The 19,950-nt window shown below is 44.0% G+C and overlaps 1 protein-coding gene and 1 long non-coding RNA gene across 2 annotated transcripts; one reads left to right on the top strand and one right to left on the bottom strand.

Annotated features, from left to right (window-relative positions):
* The first annotated feature begins 12,378 nt into the window (after window positions 1-12,378).
* Window positions 12,379-16,584, top strand: LOC101781825. Its single transcript, XM_004977004.2, has 4 exons — window positions 12,379-12,851; window positions 14,202-14,560; window positions 15,311-15,344; window positions 15,443-16,584. Exons 1-4 carry the CDS (start codon window positions 12,509-12,511, stop codon window positions 16,324-16,326), a joined length of 1,620 nt encoding a protein of 539 aa, XP_004977061.1. The 5' UTR covers window positions 12,379-12,508; the 3' UTR covers window positions 16,327-16,584.
* A 675-nt stretch (window positions 16,585-17,259) lies between these two features.
* On the bottom strand, window positions 17,260-19,637 carry LOC111258051. Its single transcript, XR_002678673.1, has 3 exons — window positions 19,193-19,637; window positions 18,929-19,101; window positions 17,260-18,685 (listed from the first exon to the last, which is right to left on the bottom strand). It is a non-coding gene; the product is annotated as an uncharacterized LOC111258051 (long non-coding RNA).
* Window positions 19,638-19,950: the final 313 nt, after the last annotated feature.

Genomic DNA, 19,950 nt, shown 5'->3' on the forward strand with positions numbered 1-19,950 from the left:
TATATATATGTGTGTGTGTATATATATATATATATATATATATATATATATATATATATATATATATATATATATATATATATATATATATAATCTCAGCACATGGAAGTTTCACAGGAAGATGGTCCTGACGCTCAACACCTCAACACCTGCACAAAGGATGCTCCAAATGTTGTGTTTGGGTTGGAGCCAGCAGAGGTTGAGGAATTCACGTCACAATGTTGGCGTTCTGCTCGCCGCCTACAGCTTGACAGTAAGAATGGGCTCGGCAGCAGGACCCATCCTGTCATCTCTGGAAAAATAGCAACCCACAACACAGGGGCTAAAAAAAGATGCCAATCGGGCATACCATAATAATTTCAGATTAAAAAAAGGCATATTGATCAGGCAAGCTCATGAACCACAATGTTTTCAAGTGCAAAGCTTAAAAACATCTGGAATGATTAACAAAGTATATTGATCCAAATATATTAACTCATATCAGGTGATCAAACCAAGCCTGCACCTAGCAGCAAATTTGGATTGGCAAATCAGATCAGCATCTCTTGGATGAAATGAATGCATAACAGCCAGTAGGAAGCATGCACATCTGAACATTTACATCACTGAATGAAAACAAGTTGCACATCTGAATTTTGAACAGGAACTCATCTAGACATATTCACAAATAAAACTCATCAATTTGTTTATAAGAGAAAAGGGGAAATTAATAAAGCTCTAGTTATCTGAACAGGAATCCCTCAACCAACAAATAAACATCTAGTTCTTATCTGAGGAACCAGCATCCCTCAGCCAACAAACTGTGGATTCTACAATTCCCAATCCACTCTTTACTGCAAACTTGAATTAGTAATCCACAAAGAAAAAATACCAAGAAGGCATCAGTTGCTGGATCCATCTCACCCAAAGACCAAACAAATGAACAGGAGCTGAAGTACAGTCTGATAACAATAGGAAAGCACAAGGAACCGGTCAGATTCTACCTTAGAGTCTGCACGGCTATTGCGGCGTCCGGCTCGGCATCGATGCGGAGGAGGAGAGGGGCGGCGCGGGGTCGACGCGGAGGAGAGAGGTGGTGCGGGGTCGATGCGAGGGGCGCGAGGGGCGGCGCGGCGTCGATGCGGAGGAGGAGAGGGGCGGCGCGGCAGCTGCGGGCGAGCGGCGGCGGTGACAGCTGCGGATGGCGAGCAGCAGTGGCGGCTGCGGATGGGGAGAGGCGGAGGCGACTGGACGCCGGACGCGGAGTCGGCGGCGGAGGCGGTGGCGACGAGCTGGCGCTAGAGCTCATAGGGGTTGGCGCGCGGGGCCGGCGGCAGCGGCGGTTGGCGAGCGGCGGCTGCAGCAAATGGCGAGCGGCGGCGGTTGGCGAGCGGCGGCTGCAGCAAATGGCGAGCGGAACTGAACGGACCACCCACGACGGGAAGACCCACGTTCGGGAAAAAAAAGTCAGAAAAAAACCGGGGCAAGCGGGAGAGGAAAAACCGGCGGGAGGGGAGGTGGGAGCCGGATCCGCAGTGAGGTCGGGTACGGAATAGCCTATTCCGTACCCAGGGTATTACATAGTATAGTATATATATATATATATATATATATATATATATATATATATATATATCACTTTTTATATGCATTAAGTTTTGATATTTTTAAAAGCAACACAGATATATTTGTGTTCAAATTACTTTCATAAATGTGTTATTTTGCAATATTATTTTATAAAAAAATTGTATAATATATCAGTATCTCTAGAAGTTTAATTGAGCACAAAGCCCTCACTTTTTGGATGTATGGTTCCAACTTCTAACTTTAACAGATTGAGTGTGATGCCAGTTAGTTGCAAAGTTGGTGAGGCCAAACTGTAGATCCATGGGCTTGAGTAAGTTCTACGAAGGGGGTGAGGCAACATTGAACTCCCAAGGCTATTCTTCCTCTATTTCTTTTTATATGGTGCTCATACATTTTCAGCACCCCAAACTTTATTTATCCAACATTAGCTTATTATTTGGTTTATAGATTTTATGATAAAAGATTATTAGTATTTGAAAGTATTTTTCTATGAACACATTTTTATTACTATGGACAATGTAATATAAGGGAGATTAGTGTTCAAAGCAGTGGTGTAGCCAGGAATTTAGCTCATGGTATTCATTGTAAAGTAAAAAAAAGAGCAAATTTTTCTAGTGGTCTTTAAACTTGTCTCTAGTTCAAATCTCACTTAAATTTTAAGTAAATGAGAGCCCAAAGCAAGTTTATAAACGCGGACGAGAGCTCAGGATAATTTTAGGGACTATTATGTGCATTTTGAAAGTATTGGGATCAGGATAATAACTCGGAACAAGTTTAAGGATCGTTATGTGCATTTTGAGAGTACCAGGATCAAGATGAGAACTCGGGACAAGTTTAATTACTGCTGGTGAAAGTTACTCTAAAAAAATTATGCACTGCAATATATAGGGCCACAAGATTTTAATAATACCCAAAGTGCAACAATAGCGCACTAGCCACATCGCCTCAGCCTGTGTGCAATCAGCTGCCGTGCCTGCAACACGCATACCACTCAATCAATCCGACGCCGCGCTGCGGCTTGCCGCTTGACGAATGCCGGTGAACACGAAACATAAGCCTGGAACGAGTTGATGAAGTTGGACTAAGGTGGAGGTGTGAACTTTATTTTGCATTTGGCTTGATAAGTTACTGAGTTAGGCTCCGTTTGGATCAGTAGAGACAAACTTGAGCTAGACCAATACTCGTATATACTATGTATAATAAATTTTTTCACCACGTGAATGTCTCACTGCCTTTCTAGAGAATATACATGCCAATTAATGCCGCAGGAGATTTCCAACTCAACACGTGCTTCTTCAGCGACATGAGCTAACGATATAGTATTAAGCATATGGAAAGCAGCTTATCTTGCTTCACTGACTCCAAACTTGATCTTAAAAGGCATCTAGAAACACGCTTCCATGTAAACCTGTCTTGTGCTGGCATCGTTCATGGAATATAGCTAGCTAGCTAGCGTACGTAAGATACCGAGTCTGAGATGTTGATCGATCGATCTCAAACAAATGAAACCTGGTCGGTTGGTGTGTTGTTGTTCGTCTCTGTCTCAATACAGGACCAAAACGTTTTCCTCCTGACTTCCCGAGAAAATAGGACCAAAACTTGCCAAACCATGTGGCACTGTCGGATCTCGTAGGGCAACAATTGGCATCCACCAAGCTGAACATGTATAATGTAACATGAGTTTCCTGCTGTGCGATACGTCCTTGTTTCGGATGGACGAGTGTTGGGACCAAATCCTTCGAATATGGATGAATAATGAGCTAATTTACAAAACAACTAAGTCGATCAAATCATATTTCCTCCCTGCAAAGTGAGTTAGATTTTTCCTATTTGTAACTCACTTTTTTAGCCCTTAGATGTGCTTCATGATTTATGATATGATTTGTTGAATATATAGTAGAGTTGCTTCCGATCGTTCTTTAAAGCATAATAAAGCATGCTGTTGTGGATGGTAGAAATAGTGGGGAAATAAGAGAAGAAACTGAAAACTATCATGGAAGTTACCTGGGCCGCCTGTTGAGCCAGGAAAAGAAAAATGCAAATGATCCTACCCACTGGGCCAGGCAACAAGCACGTATACATGGACCATGGACCCGCCCGCCAGTGTGCGACGTGAGCGGGCCGCTTAACTGTCGGAAGGAAACATCTGTGAAGCCCAAGAAGAATCCTATTATATGGGTCCGATAGTCCAGTCTAATACTGTTCGCCACCGAGAGAATGCCGGGCCGGGCTAGCGAGCGTCACAGTGTGATATGGGCCGGCCCGATTGAAGCTCGTTACTGGCATGCATCACCTCATGCATTTCATTTTGAGATGGAGATTATTGATGGGTCCGCATGATTGGATGCGTACGGTGGACAGCTCCAATACGTGCCACAGCTGAGGACACCAACCTGCTGGGGGCACTGGAACGCTTGGCTTTGTGAGTGCACTGAATCAGCTCGATCAGTCTGACTCGTTAACCTGTATACTGAATCAGCTGCTCGATCTGTATTGGCAGTGATCAATCGTTAGTGAATGAACATGCATTATTATTTAGTGGGTTGAAAGGAGGTAATGGATTTCTTCCTTGATTAGTCTTGTAGACCTATACCTTAACTAAGATCTCCATCGCCCATCTACCATCGCTTATCATCCTCATTTGCTGGGATTTTTGATCGTGTAGAGTCATCAGTGGTTGCATCAAGAATCAAGGAGGAATCTGCCAGCTGGATTTTCGCGGGTGCAGAAACATTTGTCAAATCTTGTGCATAAGGTATAATTTTCCAAGCTTGCTAAGCATCTGTAAATACTTTGGGCTTTCTAGCCTCTCTCCCTTTTCAACATAACCGGCAGTTCGTTTCAAAAAAAAAAATCTACCATGACCTTCTTGTCAGTTGTCACACATGGAAGATGATGACAACGGCGTCGATTATTGGTGTTGCGTTCACGCTGCTGCTGCACAGTATGCACACACAGTTGACAGTGTACACACATACAGACATGTCAGCATAGGAGCAGGGGCGATCATCGAATGAACGAGAGGGACAGCTGGCTTATTTAATTTCGGCGTCATCCATCCCAGTTGTCCTCTGACCGACATCATCAATAATGCAGCAGCCATGCGTTGCATACTGCCGGTACAGTGCACACCTTTGATTTTTTGGTACATGCATTCACTTCTGTTGTTCATCAGGTACAAGCATTCACTTTAAAAGATTAGACAGAAGAAAAAGGGGCGAGGAGGATCAACAAATGATAGATAAAAGGTGAAATAGATTCGCTATTGATCAACAAATTGGAGGCACAACTTGTTGTCATTCAGAGCCCTAGCTTGTTTGTAATTCAGAAAACACTATTGGCCGATCCCCCGGCCCGAAATTGGAAGCACAATTATTATATCATCTAGTATATATCTGCAATAATGCATGCACAAACGGCCAGTGTGGATGCCATCAACTTGATTGATTATAGCAATCTTCTGATTTGTTTACATACGGCATCTGTGTATCTCAGTTGAGCTGGGGCCCATTTGTCTCTAACATTTTTTTGAACGAACGGGCACGAGTTTGTGCCTATTTCATTAATGGAGAGGGTTTGTACAACCGGCTAGCCGGTGGGTGGACACATCTAAAAAGACAATTACTCGCGAGAAATAAAAAGTGCTAAGTCCTTTACCCCGCTACTATCCATGCTCCGGCTTCTTCCTTGATTTTTGCAAAAAGAGCAGCGGTTGCCATTTCCTCTTGATTGAAAATCAATCAAATACGCTTGTTCCTTTCCTTCTAGACTTCCCATATGATGAGCATTATAGCAGAGCACATTTCTTTCCTGAGAGCTTCTGCTCCACTAGTCATGTGTATCCACCGTTCCAACATGTTGTCATTTTGTCTCTATCTTATAATCTTATAATGCATGTGATGGGCGATGTGAATTAGACAGAGCTGTCGTCTATCTCTGGATAAAAATGCATGTGGGATAGTACTATTGATCAACAAGCTGTCAGGCCCCACCTATAATAAGCAGAGTAGGATGCATGACAATTACACTACGACTGACCAGACTAATTAGACAGAGCTGTCAGATAATTTGAAAGATTTTGGTCTGAAATTTACTGTAAAAGCTAGATCCTGATGACCTAATGAACGGCAAAGCTCTTTTTTTAATGTTTTTTTGGCAACGGATAAGTGATAGGTATATGTCAATTGAACTTTACTTGAAAAAGATGATCATTTTCTCTTTTCCCACAGTGGAACTAACTAATGCTGATCTTGCATGCTGGATATAAAAATTATAAATAATGTGAACACCGTGAGACGGGAAAGAAACCGTGAGCTAGCACACGACAAAAGCAGCCCACCTTTTGCGTCCCTACGCGGACGGGCCACCATATGAGAAAGCCTGATGCAACTAGTTGACCCATGCATGATAATGTATTGGTGCATCTATATGCCCATGCGGATCATGCATGGAGAGCTAGCCGACCGGCAGGGCGCATCGGATCGATACGACCCCATCCAGCTTGGACGATCCACGCACACGTACGTAGGCCACCGGTGCAGTGCAGTACAGTGACGTGATTCGGATCGATATCGATCGACGCCGTCAGTAACCTAGCTACTTGCACTCATGCATGCATGGGCATGGCGCATCACACACCCCAATACATGCGTGTTGGTATTGAGATGGATGGATGGATCCAGATACACAATGATTGGGTGTACGATCGACCCTCCCTTTCAATTGTACATCGTTTTTACTTTTTTTTTTTAAATACATAGTTTTTTTTTTGCATAAAAGGCCTAGGCGCGAGAGGTAAAATAATTCGTACGTACTAGCAGTGTAACTGCAGGAGCTAGCAATCGCGCCTTGATCCATGTCTCGTGTAAGCTGCCTGCTGCTGCTCGATCCTGCATGGATCGGACGACGACTATGCTGGCCGCCATGCACGCGTCGTCGTTGCGTGCTTCTCCAACCCCCGCGAGCGCGCGCCAATCATGCGCCCGCCCTAGTTTACTTCTCGATCTCTACACAGCACACATGCATGCATATGCATTCACTTTTGGTGTTGATATGGTACACACTTTGCTGCATCATATCCACTTTATTTCGCTTTATCAAAAAGATATGCTCCAAAAAAGATGACACTTTGGCCGTTCTTTTGAAAAGCGGGAGCTAGCTCCAACCTTTGAAAAAGGAAATAGTTGGTTCCTTCGCTATAGGCCCTAAGACACTTGTCCAAAAAGAAGGTGCCATGTTGCGACGATCTCTCCTTACGTACGGGAGTGTTGAACATTCTTAATATTTAGGAAAAAAACTTGCTGGCATAATTTGAAAAACAAAAAAAACACTACTAACAAAAAAACACTTAATATATGCATGAGTAAACAATTTTTTTAGAAAAGACTAGTCCAACCATGCATCTTGAACAGAGATTAAGCTTTCATGCAATGCAAGTCTCCTTCTCATGACTATATACGGAGACAAACATACCACTTGCTTAGCTAGTCAAGGTTCCTATCATGACAGATCCATACAGTAGGACAAATGTGCTGCACACAACCGACACGTTATGTCTCCCTGCTGTCCTCTTTTACTTATACTATTACAGTAAATTAAGTGCTTATGAGATTTCCTGTGTGAAAATAAATCAAATTCTTATCGATGTCAAAATAAGATTTGCGCTTCTTAAACTTTCATCGGTATTGTATATATTACCTCGGTGTCATAAATCTCTAGGTGTTGGGGATTATATTCATCAAAATTACTCACAAGACCCTATGAGCTATCAGGTTGAGAGAGACTACGAGAAAAGCTTACAGTTCTTGTTTATCTTAGATAGTGTAACGTACCATGTGCATTTTTTTTATATATTCATTGACGATAGAATGATTACTACTCTGAACGTTCTTGTTCTTTTTTCTGCTGTTATGTTTCTGTTTTTTTTTCTTGATAATTTTGCAGCACTACTCAATTGTTCAGTTTGTTCATTGTGAACAATACTAGTTCGATCTTTCAGCAAGAAAGTTGAAGAGCAAGCAATCCAGATACTTTTGCGTGCCAGTTCGTGTGGGTTTCTGTGTGTTGAAGCCACCAATAAGCTCACGATATGTATGATGTATCTTATAATGCCAGTGGCATTATTGTTCTTTCAGCAAGCAGCTGCATACGGTGGCTTTGTGCGTGGTTATCCTCGACCGGCCCTGCTGCTTGCACCGCTACATAATGTTTGGTGGTTTTGCGGCTATATTATATTCATAAAATAATATTTTTAGCGGTAGTTGGTTATCGTAGAAAGGAGCTATAATAAAATCAGCTAATTTAAGATAACAAAAATGGATGAAAAGGTTATTAGAGGCCTTATGCAAGTTCCTCGTGATAAATAAAAGATAATCTATCAAATGCACCTATACCCTTGATACCCTTCATAATCTGTAACTCAACCAAGCTTGCACATTTACACATCACCATCGATCAACAACATAATATACAACGTAGCTCCAACCAGCTGAAATGAGATTATTAGAATATTGGACTCCTTTTTTTAATGATATGTAGCTGACACATGATTACATACAGATACCATGTCAAGCATGTAATTGTCTCAATCAAAGTCGCTGTCGGCATGTGATGCACACTTTAATGACTCTTTATGCTACTTCTATTGTTCTCTTTTACTTCTCACGAAGAATGCTTGTGCCATTCTTTTACTTTCAGCACGCATACATATGGAAAACCATTCTGACATGTGACAAACAAATTACTGTACTAGTCGACCTTTTTTTTACAAGTACCATACTATAAATTCCAACTGGTGTAAAACAATGAAAAAACGGGTTAAAAAGAGTTTCTTGATAGATGGATATACCGATGTCCTAACTCCTTGTTGTACCTTGTAAGAGAGGTTACATATTTCATATCATCAACCTAGTTGCCATTTCATGGAAGTTTGCATCAACATCAGAATGTCTTAGATCTAACCTATATATACTTCTATTTCTCAAGTGGTTGTAACATCTCTATCCCTCCCTGACCTCAACAATTTATCTTGCGCACATTTACTAATCATAATGCTCTAGTAATATAAAAAAAATGATGCACACGCTTTTTTCATAGTTTTGTCAATGCTATCCTCTTCAACATCTCATAGTTTTGACAATGCTAGCCATGCACTCAGTAGTCGCACAATCACATGCTTCATGCCGTTTGACAAGTCAGCACATAAAAGCCAAACTTGCCCCTTGTTGCCTCGTTCCTCTTTATCTCCTTGCCCCTTCTTTTTCTTCCCTGCATTCTATATATATCAAAAGGCTATTGAAAGGTTCATGTCTCTCACGTATGCTCTATTCCAATATTCTTGCATCTTCCTCCAGCCACAACTTGCATGCCCTAGCTGGAGATATATGTTGTACGTGCCTATTTAGCAATTAGTACAATGCTATCATGACGGTAGCTAGTGTTAGCCACTAGAGCTCCAATCTAGCCTGCTATTTAAAACACTGAATATTACTAATGGTAGAAACGTGACTTGAAATGGGAAATAATGACATAGGAGAAACCTAGATAGAGCATACGATTGGCACTTTTGTGCAGGATTCGATATAATTCTAAAAAGTGGTACTCCGTTCAAAACATGCATATAGTCAAATGTATACCTATACTTAAGGGATGGCCATAGCAAAATTGCACACAAAATGTTAACTGGATGCAGAAATGACACAGAAAACACAGCATGTGCAACCATATCGTGGGAGAGCCACGTAATTGTACCTAGGAGGCCATAGTACCCCACTGGAATTGCCCAATTGGCTGATCTATGGTAAATGTTTCATTCGCATACGCCCATTTGTTAAAATTGCCAGTGAATTAATAGAAGACTCTAGTCCCACTGCAAATCAATTTATTACTGTTTGTAAATCTAGTTATTATATATACAAAATGGCTAAACCGTACATATGTATTTTGTTGATATGCAGAGACCTACTATTAAGACCACAATAATATCATCTTATACAAAATTACCATATTAGATTACAACGTGTATTGGGTCGAAGACAAAGTTTATATCATGTACAAATTACCAAATTGCGATCGCTTTCACACGGTGCGCTCAATTGCTCGCGTCTTCTTCTGAAATTAAAGGCACAGCACCAACAGCATGCCAGTTACAACTTGTCAATCGGAGTCCTTGTTTTTACTTGAAAAATATTGGTGAGTCCTGAGAGTAGATCTCCCTTGGATGAAAGCACATTTACGCAACACAACTGCCATAAGAACACAGCCAGCGATGCTGCCGTCTCTTGATTGTGACATTATAGCCATCTTTTGATATGTTTACTTACTATACACACATCATCATCAATTATTTATATTGGTGCATCACTTAGTTGATAGTTCTCGCGGATCTCTCTCTCTCTCTCTCTCATCATGCATGTGATCGTGTTGTGCATAAATCTAATTAGTTGTCATCTTAGGATAACAATGCACGTGGACAGTACTCATTGCTTAATATATGCAATTTACATGCATAGAATCCGTTTACTTTTGAGGTTATATATCTAGATATGCGTCGTCTAGCTAAAATGAAAGACTTCGGTTTTTGAATGAATCTAGGGATAAATTAGGTTCCTAACTTAACAAACATGTATATTTTTATTATGATGAGACAACACTTCAATATATTACTGTAAGGATCTGTGTGTTTGACCTGGCTACTTCTCAACGTGAAAAGGCAGAAGCTCAAACAAACAACAAATTTCTTGTGTAGCTTCCGAAAAGCTGGAAGCCCAAAAAAGCTAAGTTTATATGGAAAATTGAAAAGCTCAGTTTTATGACTTTTTCGTAGCCTTTTGAGTTCAGAAAGCTTAACACATCTTTTAAAAGCTAGTGTTGACTTTTCAGAAGTAAAAAATCAGCAGTAGCTTTTCAGAAAAGCTCAAAAGCTGCAACTCAAACAAACAGACCTTAAAAACATTGGAAACTGATACATGTAAATTTTAGCAAAAGATCTGCAAATGAAAATTATTTCAAAAGGATGATTACTTTCTCTTCGCACAGAATGGACCGGAAGCTAACCAAAGTAGCAAGATGAAATTAAAAGTAGTGTAAACTGTGAAGAGCTCACACTACGAAAGCAAAATGCCTTAATTTCTACTATAACTCTGCACGATGGGAATGGTACAGTGTGAACTGTGTATAGTAGTAATCTCTACATTGTAAAGTTACATCCTTTTCGTGGTGGGCCCACCTAAAATTAGAACACTATTCCCACAGAAATAAAATGGAATGATGACCCACCTAAAATTAGCTGGAGGTATTGACTGATGTTGAGAGGAAGAGAGATAACCCTGCACATCAATGCTGGTCGATCCATGGCTGGGCTGTAGATCCAAAAGAGTTTGTTTTTGGATGAACAGAGGGATTGTTTCCGTGATGCTCAACTAATCATCTTGGACTGTGAGAACTGATAGCTGCTTAATTCAACACCAATCTGAGAAAAAAAGGCCTAACCAACAACGGAGCAATATATAAATTTAATGTCCTCCTAATTCATCTGTTGGATTATATTATGCCATTTCAGATTTGGTGAAATCTAACAAGTATATATTGGAGAGAGAGAAAAAAAATCTTACCGTGGATGTAGAGGGATACATCCCCCTACGTGGGCATTCATGCATGTATTAAAGAGATGCCTCCACTAAAATGGTACATACAGCACCGCTTGGAGGAAATAACACAAACAACACAATAGGATACAATAATACACAGATACAGTGAGGCAAAGCTAAAAAACATTCAATTAATGAGGAGCATCTATCCCCGCTGAAGCTCTAAATCGGTTGATCTACAAATATTTTTTACACAGGTACATGTGCTCAAGTAAACTAGCTAGAGAGGATCACCCCATGGAAAATTGATTATATATGACAAATTGGAGTAGTGATTCCCATGCATCCAAACTTACCTGAACTAGACACTAGGGGTATGCTAGGTTACTATTTTAGATTAAGGAAAATGTTCCAGCTTCCGCAATCAGAATCTGAAAGCTTACAGCTGCCAACTACAACCTGCAGTACTTAAACTGCCCACACCTCAAACTCAACACGAGTTCTAAACACGAGAAACGGACTGACCGAAGAAACAAACTCTTGAATCAACTTCTAAGCTTCCATTCGGACTTGCTGACGCTCATCCTAGTGGCAGCCTTCGGCAATTCATTTAGTCTGCTCCTGTCTTCCATAACTCTCAAGAGCTTTAAGGTAACTTAACACTTGCATGTCCTTAAGTCACAGGTGACTCTAGGTTCCCCGTGGTTATTAAGTTTAAGTCACCTTAAATTTAAATCTAGCAGACTGATATACATAGTTTCTAAGTCCACCATAATAATACAGGGCATATGCAGATGTCGATGTCAGTACTCATATGAAGCTAAAATATGTACAACAGTCTCGGTGCAGATCCCATCAGCCAGCTATTAGCTAGCGACTAGCATCCAGGGAGGTCAGTAAACCACCCCGGAAATCAGCACAACACATGATCCACGCGCTGCTGACTTGGCCACACTCCAGCAGTACCACCTTACTTAATGTCACATGTGAAAACATGCAAAACTCTACATGCAAACCCTAGACAGACACCTCTACCTATCAAACCCAATCATAGAAACAGATCAATCAAACATCCTGGCCCATGGCCCTGCTCGGCATCGGCCCAGCCCGGTCCATGGCGCGTCCGTCCAGTATGTACCTATCATAAGCCCAGCCCAACCCCAACCCGACCCTCTTTGTTGCCCTATAAAAAGCCACCCCTTCGCTCCATCTCAGCATCGTGCCAGCTTGAGCCTTCCACTTTGCTAGCTACCACACTTACACGTAGCTAGCTTAATCAGCTAGGGCGCCCTACTACTAGGGTGGTGTAGCTATCATCAGCTGCTAGAGCTAGCACCACTCGCCGTCCGGCGACCATGGTGGCGAAGCAGCAGCAGCTCGCCACAGGTGGCGGCCCCAAGATGGGGGCGGAGAAGCTGATCATCCGGTCGGAGAAGGTGCGGTTCGTCGACATCCTGTCGATGCTGTTCCTGCGCCGCCCGATCACCAGCTACCCGTTCGTGGAGGCCGGCGACCAGACCGCCGCCGACGTCGGCAGCACGCCGGGGGACATGTTCGTCCTGCTCACGCAGATCATCCAGAAGGCGCTCGCCGCTGCCTACTACCCGGCGGTGATGATCGGCACCGTCGTCGAGTTCATCCTCAACTTCATCGCGCTCAACAATGGCATACTCGGCATCTTCCTGAACATCTTCAGATGTACGTATGCACGTATATACGTGAACACCACCATTAACGTCACATTTATTTTATATCTTAACTCGTTATACACATATATAATATTATTTGATCTTTGGATAAAAACAAATAAATGTATATGTGACGTCACAAATGAATGACTATACTGCAAGATAACCAGGTGTGGATGATGATCAACTTAATTACGAACTGGTTTGTGACATAATTCAACTTAATTTACAAAGAACTTCTACCAACACGTGTTCTATAATTCGCCACCAATAGAACAAGTCAAAGACCGTAAGAACGCGTGCACCGGAAAATGCATGCTGATGCATGCGTGCGAATTTAATTTGACTGCATGTCGTCAAAGGTAAAGTTGACTGAACGGTGCATTATGACCATGCACAGAACGTCTCGCTCTCTTCCTTTCTCACTCACTCTCAGCATTTGTTTTCCTAATATTTCTCTTCATTTTTTTTGAATTTTTTGTTAGTTTACCTTTTTTCTTTCTGTTTCCCTCTACACAAATTATGGTTCTTCGTTATAAGTTTTTTAGTTTGTTTATCATTTTTCGCCTGTTGTTTCTCTTCCTTAGCTTATGCAGTTCTTTAATTTAATTTTGTTACCGTAATTTGAAAGTTAATTTTTACTAGAACAGCAGGGGATCGGAGCCCCCTACTGGATTTTTTTATTAATTTTCTCTTCGTTATGGTTGCCCTTTAAAGGTTTTCTGTTAATTTAGCCGAGTGGTTGGGACAAGATCGGAATCACAGAAACTACCTGCTCCCTACTTTTTTATTGTCCCATGCATTCTCAAGTTTATTTGTTCTTCTTCTAAACAATGCATTTATGTTTTTCCTGTTTCTCTTAGTTATAGTTTGTTATGAATTGCTTGGGTCAATTTAACATTTTTCTTTCTCTATCTGATCTGTTCATTATGGTTACTTTGACATGTTTTTTGTTTGTTAGTTTAATCATTTTTGTAATTAACTGTTTGTCTCTTCCATTCACATTGTTCTTCTTGCAACCGTAATTTAACCATTAATTTGCGTTTGGTTTTCTCTAGCTTCTTTATGGTTGCCATTTCAAGCTTTCTATCTGTTAATTTTTCGCCAGGTGCCTTGGACAAGATCGACCTCACAGAAATTACCACCTGCTCCTGACCTTTTCTATTGTCCTATTGTCAAGTTTAGTTGTGTCCTCCTTTTACCTAATGCATCACACACTTGCATGTGATTAGCAGATAATTAATTACATAATAATTCAACACTTTAGTAGATAGTGACTATACAATTCCACAATTGTACATCACACGCCCGAGTATAAAACTAATTAAGAAATATGCCGATGGATGATGAACACTGGCAGGTAAGCTGGTGATCCCGCTGAACCGGGAGGCGCCCAACTTCCGGTCGATGATCGGGATGATCGACGGGAGGACGGAGCTGAAGCCGCTGCCGGCGGGCGGCGGCCCCGACGACCGGCGGCTGCAGGTGGTGGGCGTCTCCGGCGCCGGAAAGGCGGCGACGGTCGGGGAGGACTACTACGTCGACGTGGAGAGCGGCGAGTGCGGCGGCGCGTCGGTGCCGCTCGTGCACCAGCAGTACGTGAACGGCCGGCTCATCCGCCTCCGCACCTTCTCCATCTTCGAGGTCACCGTCATGGCCGCCAAGATCGCCTACGAGAACGCCGCCTACATCGAGAACGTCGTCAAGAACGTCTGGAAGGTACAGAGCTGGTACTATATTTTTTAGTAAAACAATAAAAAAAATCTTACTAGTACAAATTTAGAGCAGCAGACTAATAACGGCTGGTAACTGGACTGAACCGGTGGTGGTCTCGGTAGTGGACGGTAAATGGCCAAATTAAACAGGGAAATAAATGGGTCAAAATTTTAGTTCTAATAAATAAATCCAGGGAAAAATTGAAAGCTTCAGCAACCATGAAAGCTTTGCTTATTTATTAGAATTCTGCCGGAATAAATAGCTGACATGTGGACCCACCCATTCACACACGTAATTATACATTATTCCTCCTGAACATCTTGTTCATGTTTATACCTATATGCGAGGACGAACAAAGTAGACAACGTGTCAACTATGCCTGACGATTGGCAACGTAACACTGCTGCCAAACAATTGTAACAAGGACACCAATCATTCTGGGACAAGTGGACAGCCTTGCCCATGCATCGATTGCTCCATCAAGATCCGTGTACCATCGCGTGTATACATCACGTGCACAAGGACCCACTTGCATATGTGCACACTACAGTGACACTGATGACACTGACTCCATGACAACGTCCATATAAAATATAACTAATCTGCCATTAACAACTGCGCGCCACTGTCTAATCCATGATACGATTCTGCATAAACAAACATATCATATCCAAGTAGGTAGGTGCAAATCCACTTGTAATCACAATGCAAGCTAATGCGATCTTCCCTGTGTCTGCTGTCTGAAACTTGCAGTTCAACTTCGTGGGCTACTACAGCTGCTGGAACAGTAAGTTAACATTGCAATAACAACTGCAGTAAACTAGCTAGTAAAAGTTACTCAAGATTTTGTGCATGGATGCTGATGAACAATCCGGACTCGTGCAGAGTTCGTTGGCGACCACACGACGCAGGCGTTCGTGATGACGGACAAGGAGGCGGACGCGAGCGTGGTGGTGGTGTCGTTCCGCGGCACGGAGCCCTTCAACATGCGGGACTGGTCCACGGACGTGAACCTCTCGTGGCTGGGCATGGGCGCCATGGGCCACGTCCACGTCGGCTTCCTCAAGGCGCTGGGCCTCCAGGAGGAGGACGGCAAGGACGCCGCCCGGGCCTTCCCCAAGGCGGCGCCCAACGCCGACGCCGGCAAGCCCCTCGCCTACTACAAGCTCCGCGAGGTCATCCAGGACCAGCTCAAGAAGCACCCCAAGGCCAACCTCGTCGTCACCGGCCACAGCCTCGGCGGCGCGCTCGCCGCCATCTTCCCGGCGCTCCTGGCGTTCCACGGCGAGCGGGACGTCCTCGACCGCCTCATCTCCGTCGTCACCTACGGCCAGCCGCGCGTCGGGGACAAGGTCTTCGCCGCCTTCCTCCGCGCCAACGTGCCCGTGGAGCTGCTCCGGGTGGTGTACCGGTACGACGTCGTGCCACGGGTGCCGTTCGACGCGCCGCCGGTGGCGGAGTTCGTGCACGGCGGGACATGCGTCTACTTCAACGGGTGGTACAAGTGCACCGCCATCGCCGACGGCGGGGACGCGCCCAACCCCAACTATATCGACCCGAGGTACCTGCTGTCCATGTACGGCAACGCATGGGGGGACCTCGTCAAGGCCGCCTTCCTGGGGATGAAGGAGGGCAAGGACTACCGGGAGGGCGCCGTGTCGCTGCTCTACCGCGCCGCCGGCCTGCTCGTGCCCGGCCTCGCGTCGCACAGCCCCAGGGACTACGTCAACGCCGCCCGCCTCGGCAGCATGACGGCCAAGGAGGCCTGATCGATCGTCCATGATGATGATGAATTTCACTGTTCGTGATCGATCTAGACCTACCTACTATACTATATATGAGCCGTGGAAGAGATGAACAATAAGGTTCTATTTTATTTTATTTTTTCCAGCTTTTGGGGATTAGCTGCGATCGAGTGTGTGTGTGTGTGGACTCTGCAGAGATCGAGAAGCTGGCTGCTGCTGCGTGTTCATTTCCATGTGTATCTTTGCAAATAATTGGAATAATAAGCTTCAATATTATGCTTCCATCCTCTCCATGGATATGGCTAGGCGAGTTGCTGAACAGTTACTCAAGCGATCGAAAAGTACAGCAAAGCAGCCAAACAAATCCATGAGTGATGTGTCCATGTGCACTCTTTTACTTCTTTGCTGCGAGCCTGCGACGTTGCCACTTATCTGGCGACAGTTCAGACTGTGATCGCTGTTTCAGCTGATCGGTGAACTAACCATGGCAACCCCACGTCCTATCTGCCAACATAAGTGTGGTTCGAGACATTCGTTTTGCGCGGTTGTTGTGATTTTAATTGTTGGAGTGCACATGCCTGGATTTTTCTTCCCTATTCCCTTAGTAATGGTTGGAAAAAATGAGAGCCGTCCATTCTGAAAAATCTAACAGTAAAAACAAAGTAAATACATTGAAGTAAACGAAGAGAAGACTACAAAATTAGTTGGACCAAGTAAAAGAATAATCCTTAAATTTAATTTTTCTAATTGTTTTTTAAGAATAGACAGTGGATAAAAATCACAGACAAAAGTACCAACAAGTACCAGTGGCTACTTTAAACTAAAAAAGCTCTCCTTTGTATTAGGGGTTAATTAGAATTGTGCCATTGCAACAACTCGAGTTTGGAGATATACCATTACAATTCATTTATTTGAAAATATGCCATTGCAATTCTTAGGTTGATTGAACCGTGCCATTTCTACATCTTTGATACTTTTGGACCCACCTGCAGGCCACCATATTTTCGTAATGCCCAAGATACCCCGCTACACCTCACTTACACACGTGTCCCACGTGTTATCCCCTTCCTCTCTCCTCCTTCCTTCCGCCCTAAGACTTGAAGGCACCGAAGGTCGCAAGTCGCACCCATCTCACGCCGACCTCCTCTGCCTCCGCCGCCCCACCCACAGCCACGGTGAAGCAAAACCATCGTGATTTGGTGATGCATCGATTTCAATCGGTGAAGCAAACCTGTGGTGATTTGGTGATGCATTTGATCTGAACCGAGGAATACGAGATGGGCTGATAGAGACCTTAGAAGGTGCGGATGCCAGCGTCAAGGAGTTAGACAGAAAGGTACAAAAGTCTGGGAACAGGGGGAGGCCACAAGGTCCAAACTCCAAGGCTACCAACCAGCTGACGTGCCGTCACCGACGGCGGGTACGCCCGCACGCTCCCGTCTTGGCCGGCTGCGGGAAGTAGGTCGCTGCGGGGGCGTGCAAGTGCAGCGCGGGGACCAGCCACTTCCACTACCTCATGTTCGTCGGCAACTGCAGTGGTCGTCCGAGGCCGGGCGTGTGCGCGGAGCGGCGAACGCGCAAGGCCGAGCTAGAGCTCGGCGGCGCCGTATGAGAGCGCGGGTCAGGCTAGAGCTAGGTGGTTCCATTGGAAGAAGATGGATTGGGGAAGAAAGGAAAGAGGAAGCAGATGATTGGTGCCCCCCACATGTCAGCATATGAAGATAGAAGATGTAGCAGGGGCATTTTTGTCCATATGAAAATATCAGAGACTGCAAGTAGGTCCAAGAGCATCAAAGGCGTACAAAATGGCAAATCCGAAGTAGAAGAAGAATTGTAATAGCATAATTTGAAATAGAAGAAGTAAAGAATTGTAATGGCATAATTGTAATCTCTTTTGCCTCTACCAGCATCCATATAGGTTGGGTGGAAGACTGCGACGTTGTGTGGCTTGTGGAGATCGATATGATAGGCATGAGAGGTAGAGGGACATTCAGCTCATGTTGAGTACTGTAGGTCCGTGCATGTACATGCACATGGCTTCTAAAGATGAGATTTCCTTTGGTGAATAATGAATCATGACCTTATGGCTCCTTCACAATCAACTCAGTCCTATATGTATTTTGCTCAAAATTATATAGTATTTCAACCCATTTTTTAGCCCGATTCTTAAAATTACTAAGCTAAATTAGAACGTCTTTTACTACGCCTAGTGAACGAGACTCCAATGCAATCTGGAGCCTGGAAATTTCAGCTTCCAACTCATTAAGCTGGGTGATTTGAGCTTGATAGTACTCGGTGGGAGTTTCCAGCTCCTTGGCTTCCTCTAACTTGTCAACGCTAGTTCTGTTCCCAGTCATACCATCAGGCTGCTGCTTACCAAGTCCTGCATGTAGCACATAAAAGTAAATGTTAGCAAGTGCGCAGCTAATAACACAACAAAAAGGCTCATCAGTGCACGACACGAGAGGTTCCATTCTAAAACTAAGCAATTAATTAAAAAATCAACACCTAAAACACTAGGATGTGACAATGCAGCAAATGCCTTATCATCAAAGCATACTCGGTGCGGTATCTAAAACTGAATCGTAACCGGTAAATTATCAATACGAAGTCAGGAAGAAGATACCTGAGCTTTGCGCTGAAGAACCATCTAGATAAGCTAGAAGCAGCTCAGCAGCTTCGATGGCTTGGGTTAAGCAATCGTTCATCAAACTTGTCCGTTCCTTCACTTTTCTTTCCAACCGGGGCGTCATCCAACCATACATGTAAATCAGTGAACCAAAGTGCAGTCGGTACATCCTGAAGGAAGGAAAAGATGATAGGATCAAAAGTTGGTTAATTTGAGATGGAAGTAAAAAAAGAAAATTTGAATCAAAGAGATATGATATACCAGCTGTTTGCTGGTGGTCGGCGTGGAAGATGATCCGTTAAGGCTGCTATGAAGCGCACGCTGGGTCGCTAAAGATCCAAGAGCTGCGGCGGCGGATCGATGCCCCCTTCTTTGCTGGATGCCCCCGATTGGATCGTTGCTGGTTGGCGGCGGCGGCGTCAAGAAACCACCAGGCCCTGAGCGGGCGCCGCCACCACGGAGACTGTCGCGGCCGCCATGGACAAACTCCTAGAAAACTTAGGGAATATAATGCTTCGTTGTCTTGCCTAAGTTTGTCCACTTGCCATGCTTGGCAAGGCAAACCTTGGTGGGGAGAGCCAGTTTGATTCTCTCTCAAAAGTAAGGAAATCTTTGCTCACTTGACAAATTCAAACCAAGCAAAGCAACCAAACATGCATGCTGGCTTGTTCTCTAACCTTGCTAGGCAAGATTAGGCAAGGGTGAGCAAGGGAACCAAGCAGATCCTTAGTGTTGGGGACACCGAGCTCGGATGGGAATTGGTATCCATATCCATCCATCGTAGCCGTCCCGTCCGATACCGAACCCATCCGAGGTACCTGCTGTCCATGTACGGCAATGCGTGGGGGCCGGGGACCCCTTCAAGGGCGCCTTCCTGTGAACGAAGGAGGGCAAGGACTACAGGGGAGGGCGCCGTGTCGCTGCTCTACCGCGCCGCCGGCCTGCTCGTGCCCGGCCTGGCGTCGCAGTTATTCAAGCGCTTGAAAAGTATGGCAAAGCAGCCAAACAAATCCATGGGT

Source organism: Setaria italica, chromosome VII (assembly GCF_000263155.2).
Source record: "Setaria italica strain Yugu1 chromosome VII, Setaria_italica_v2.0, whole genome shotgun sequence".
Taxonomy (NCBI): Eukaryota; Viridiplantae; Streptophyta; class Magnoliopsida; order Poales; family Poaceae; genus Setaria; species Setaria italica.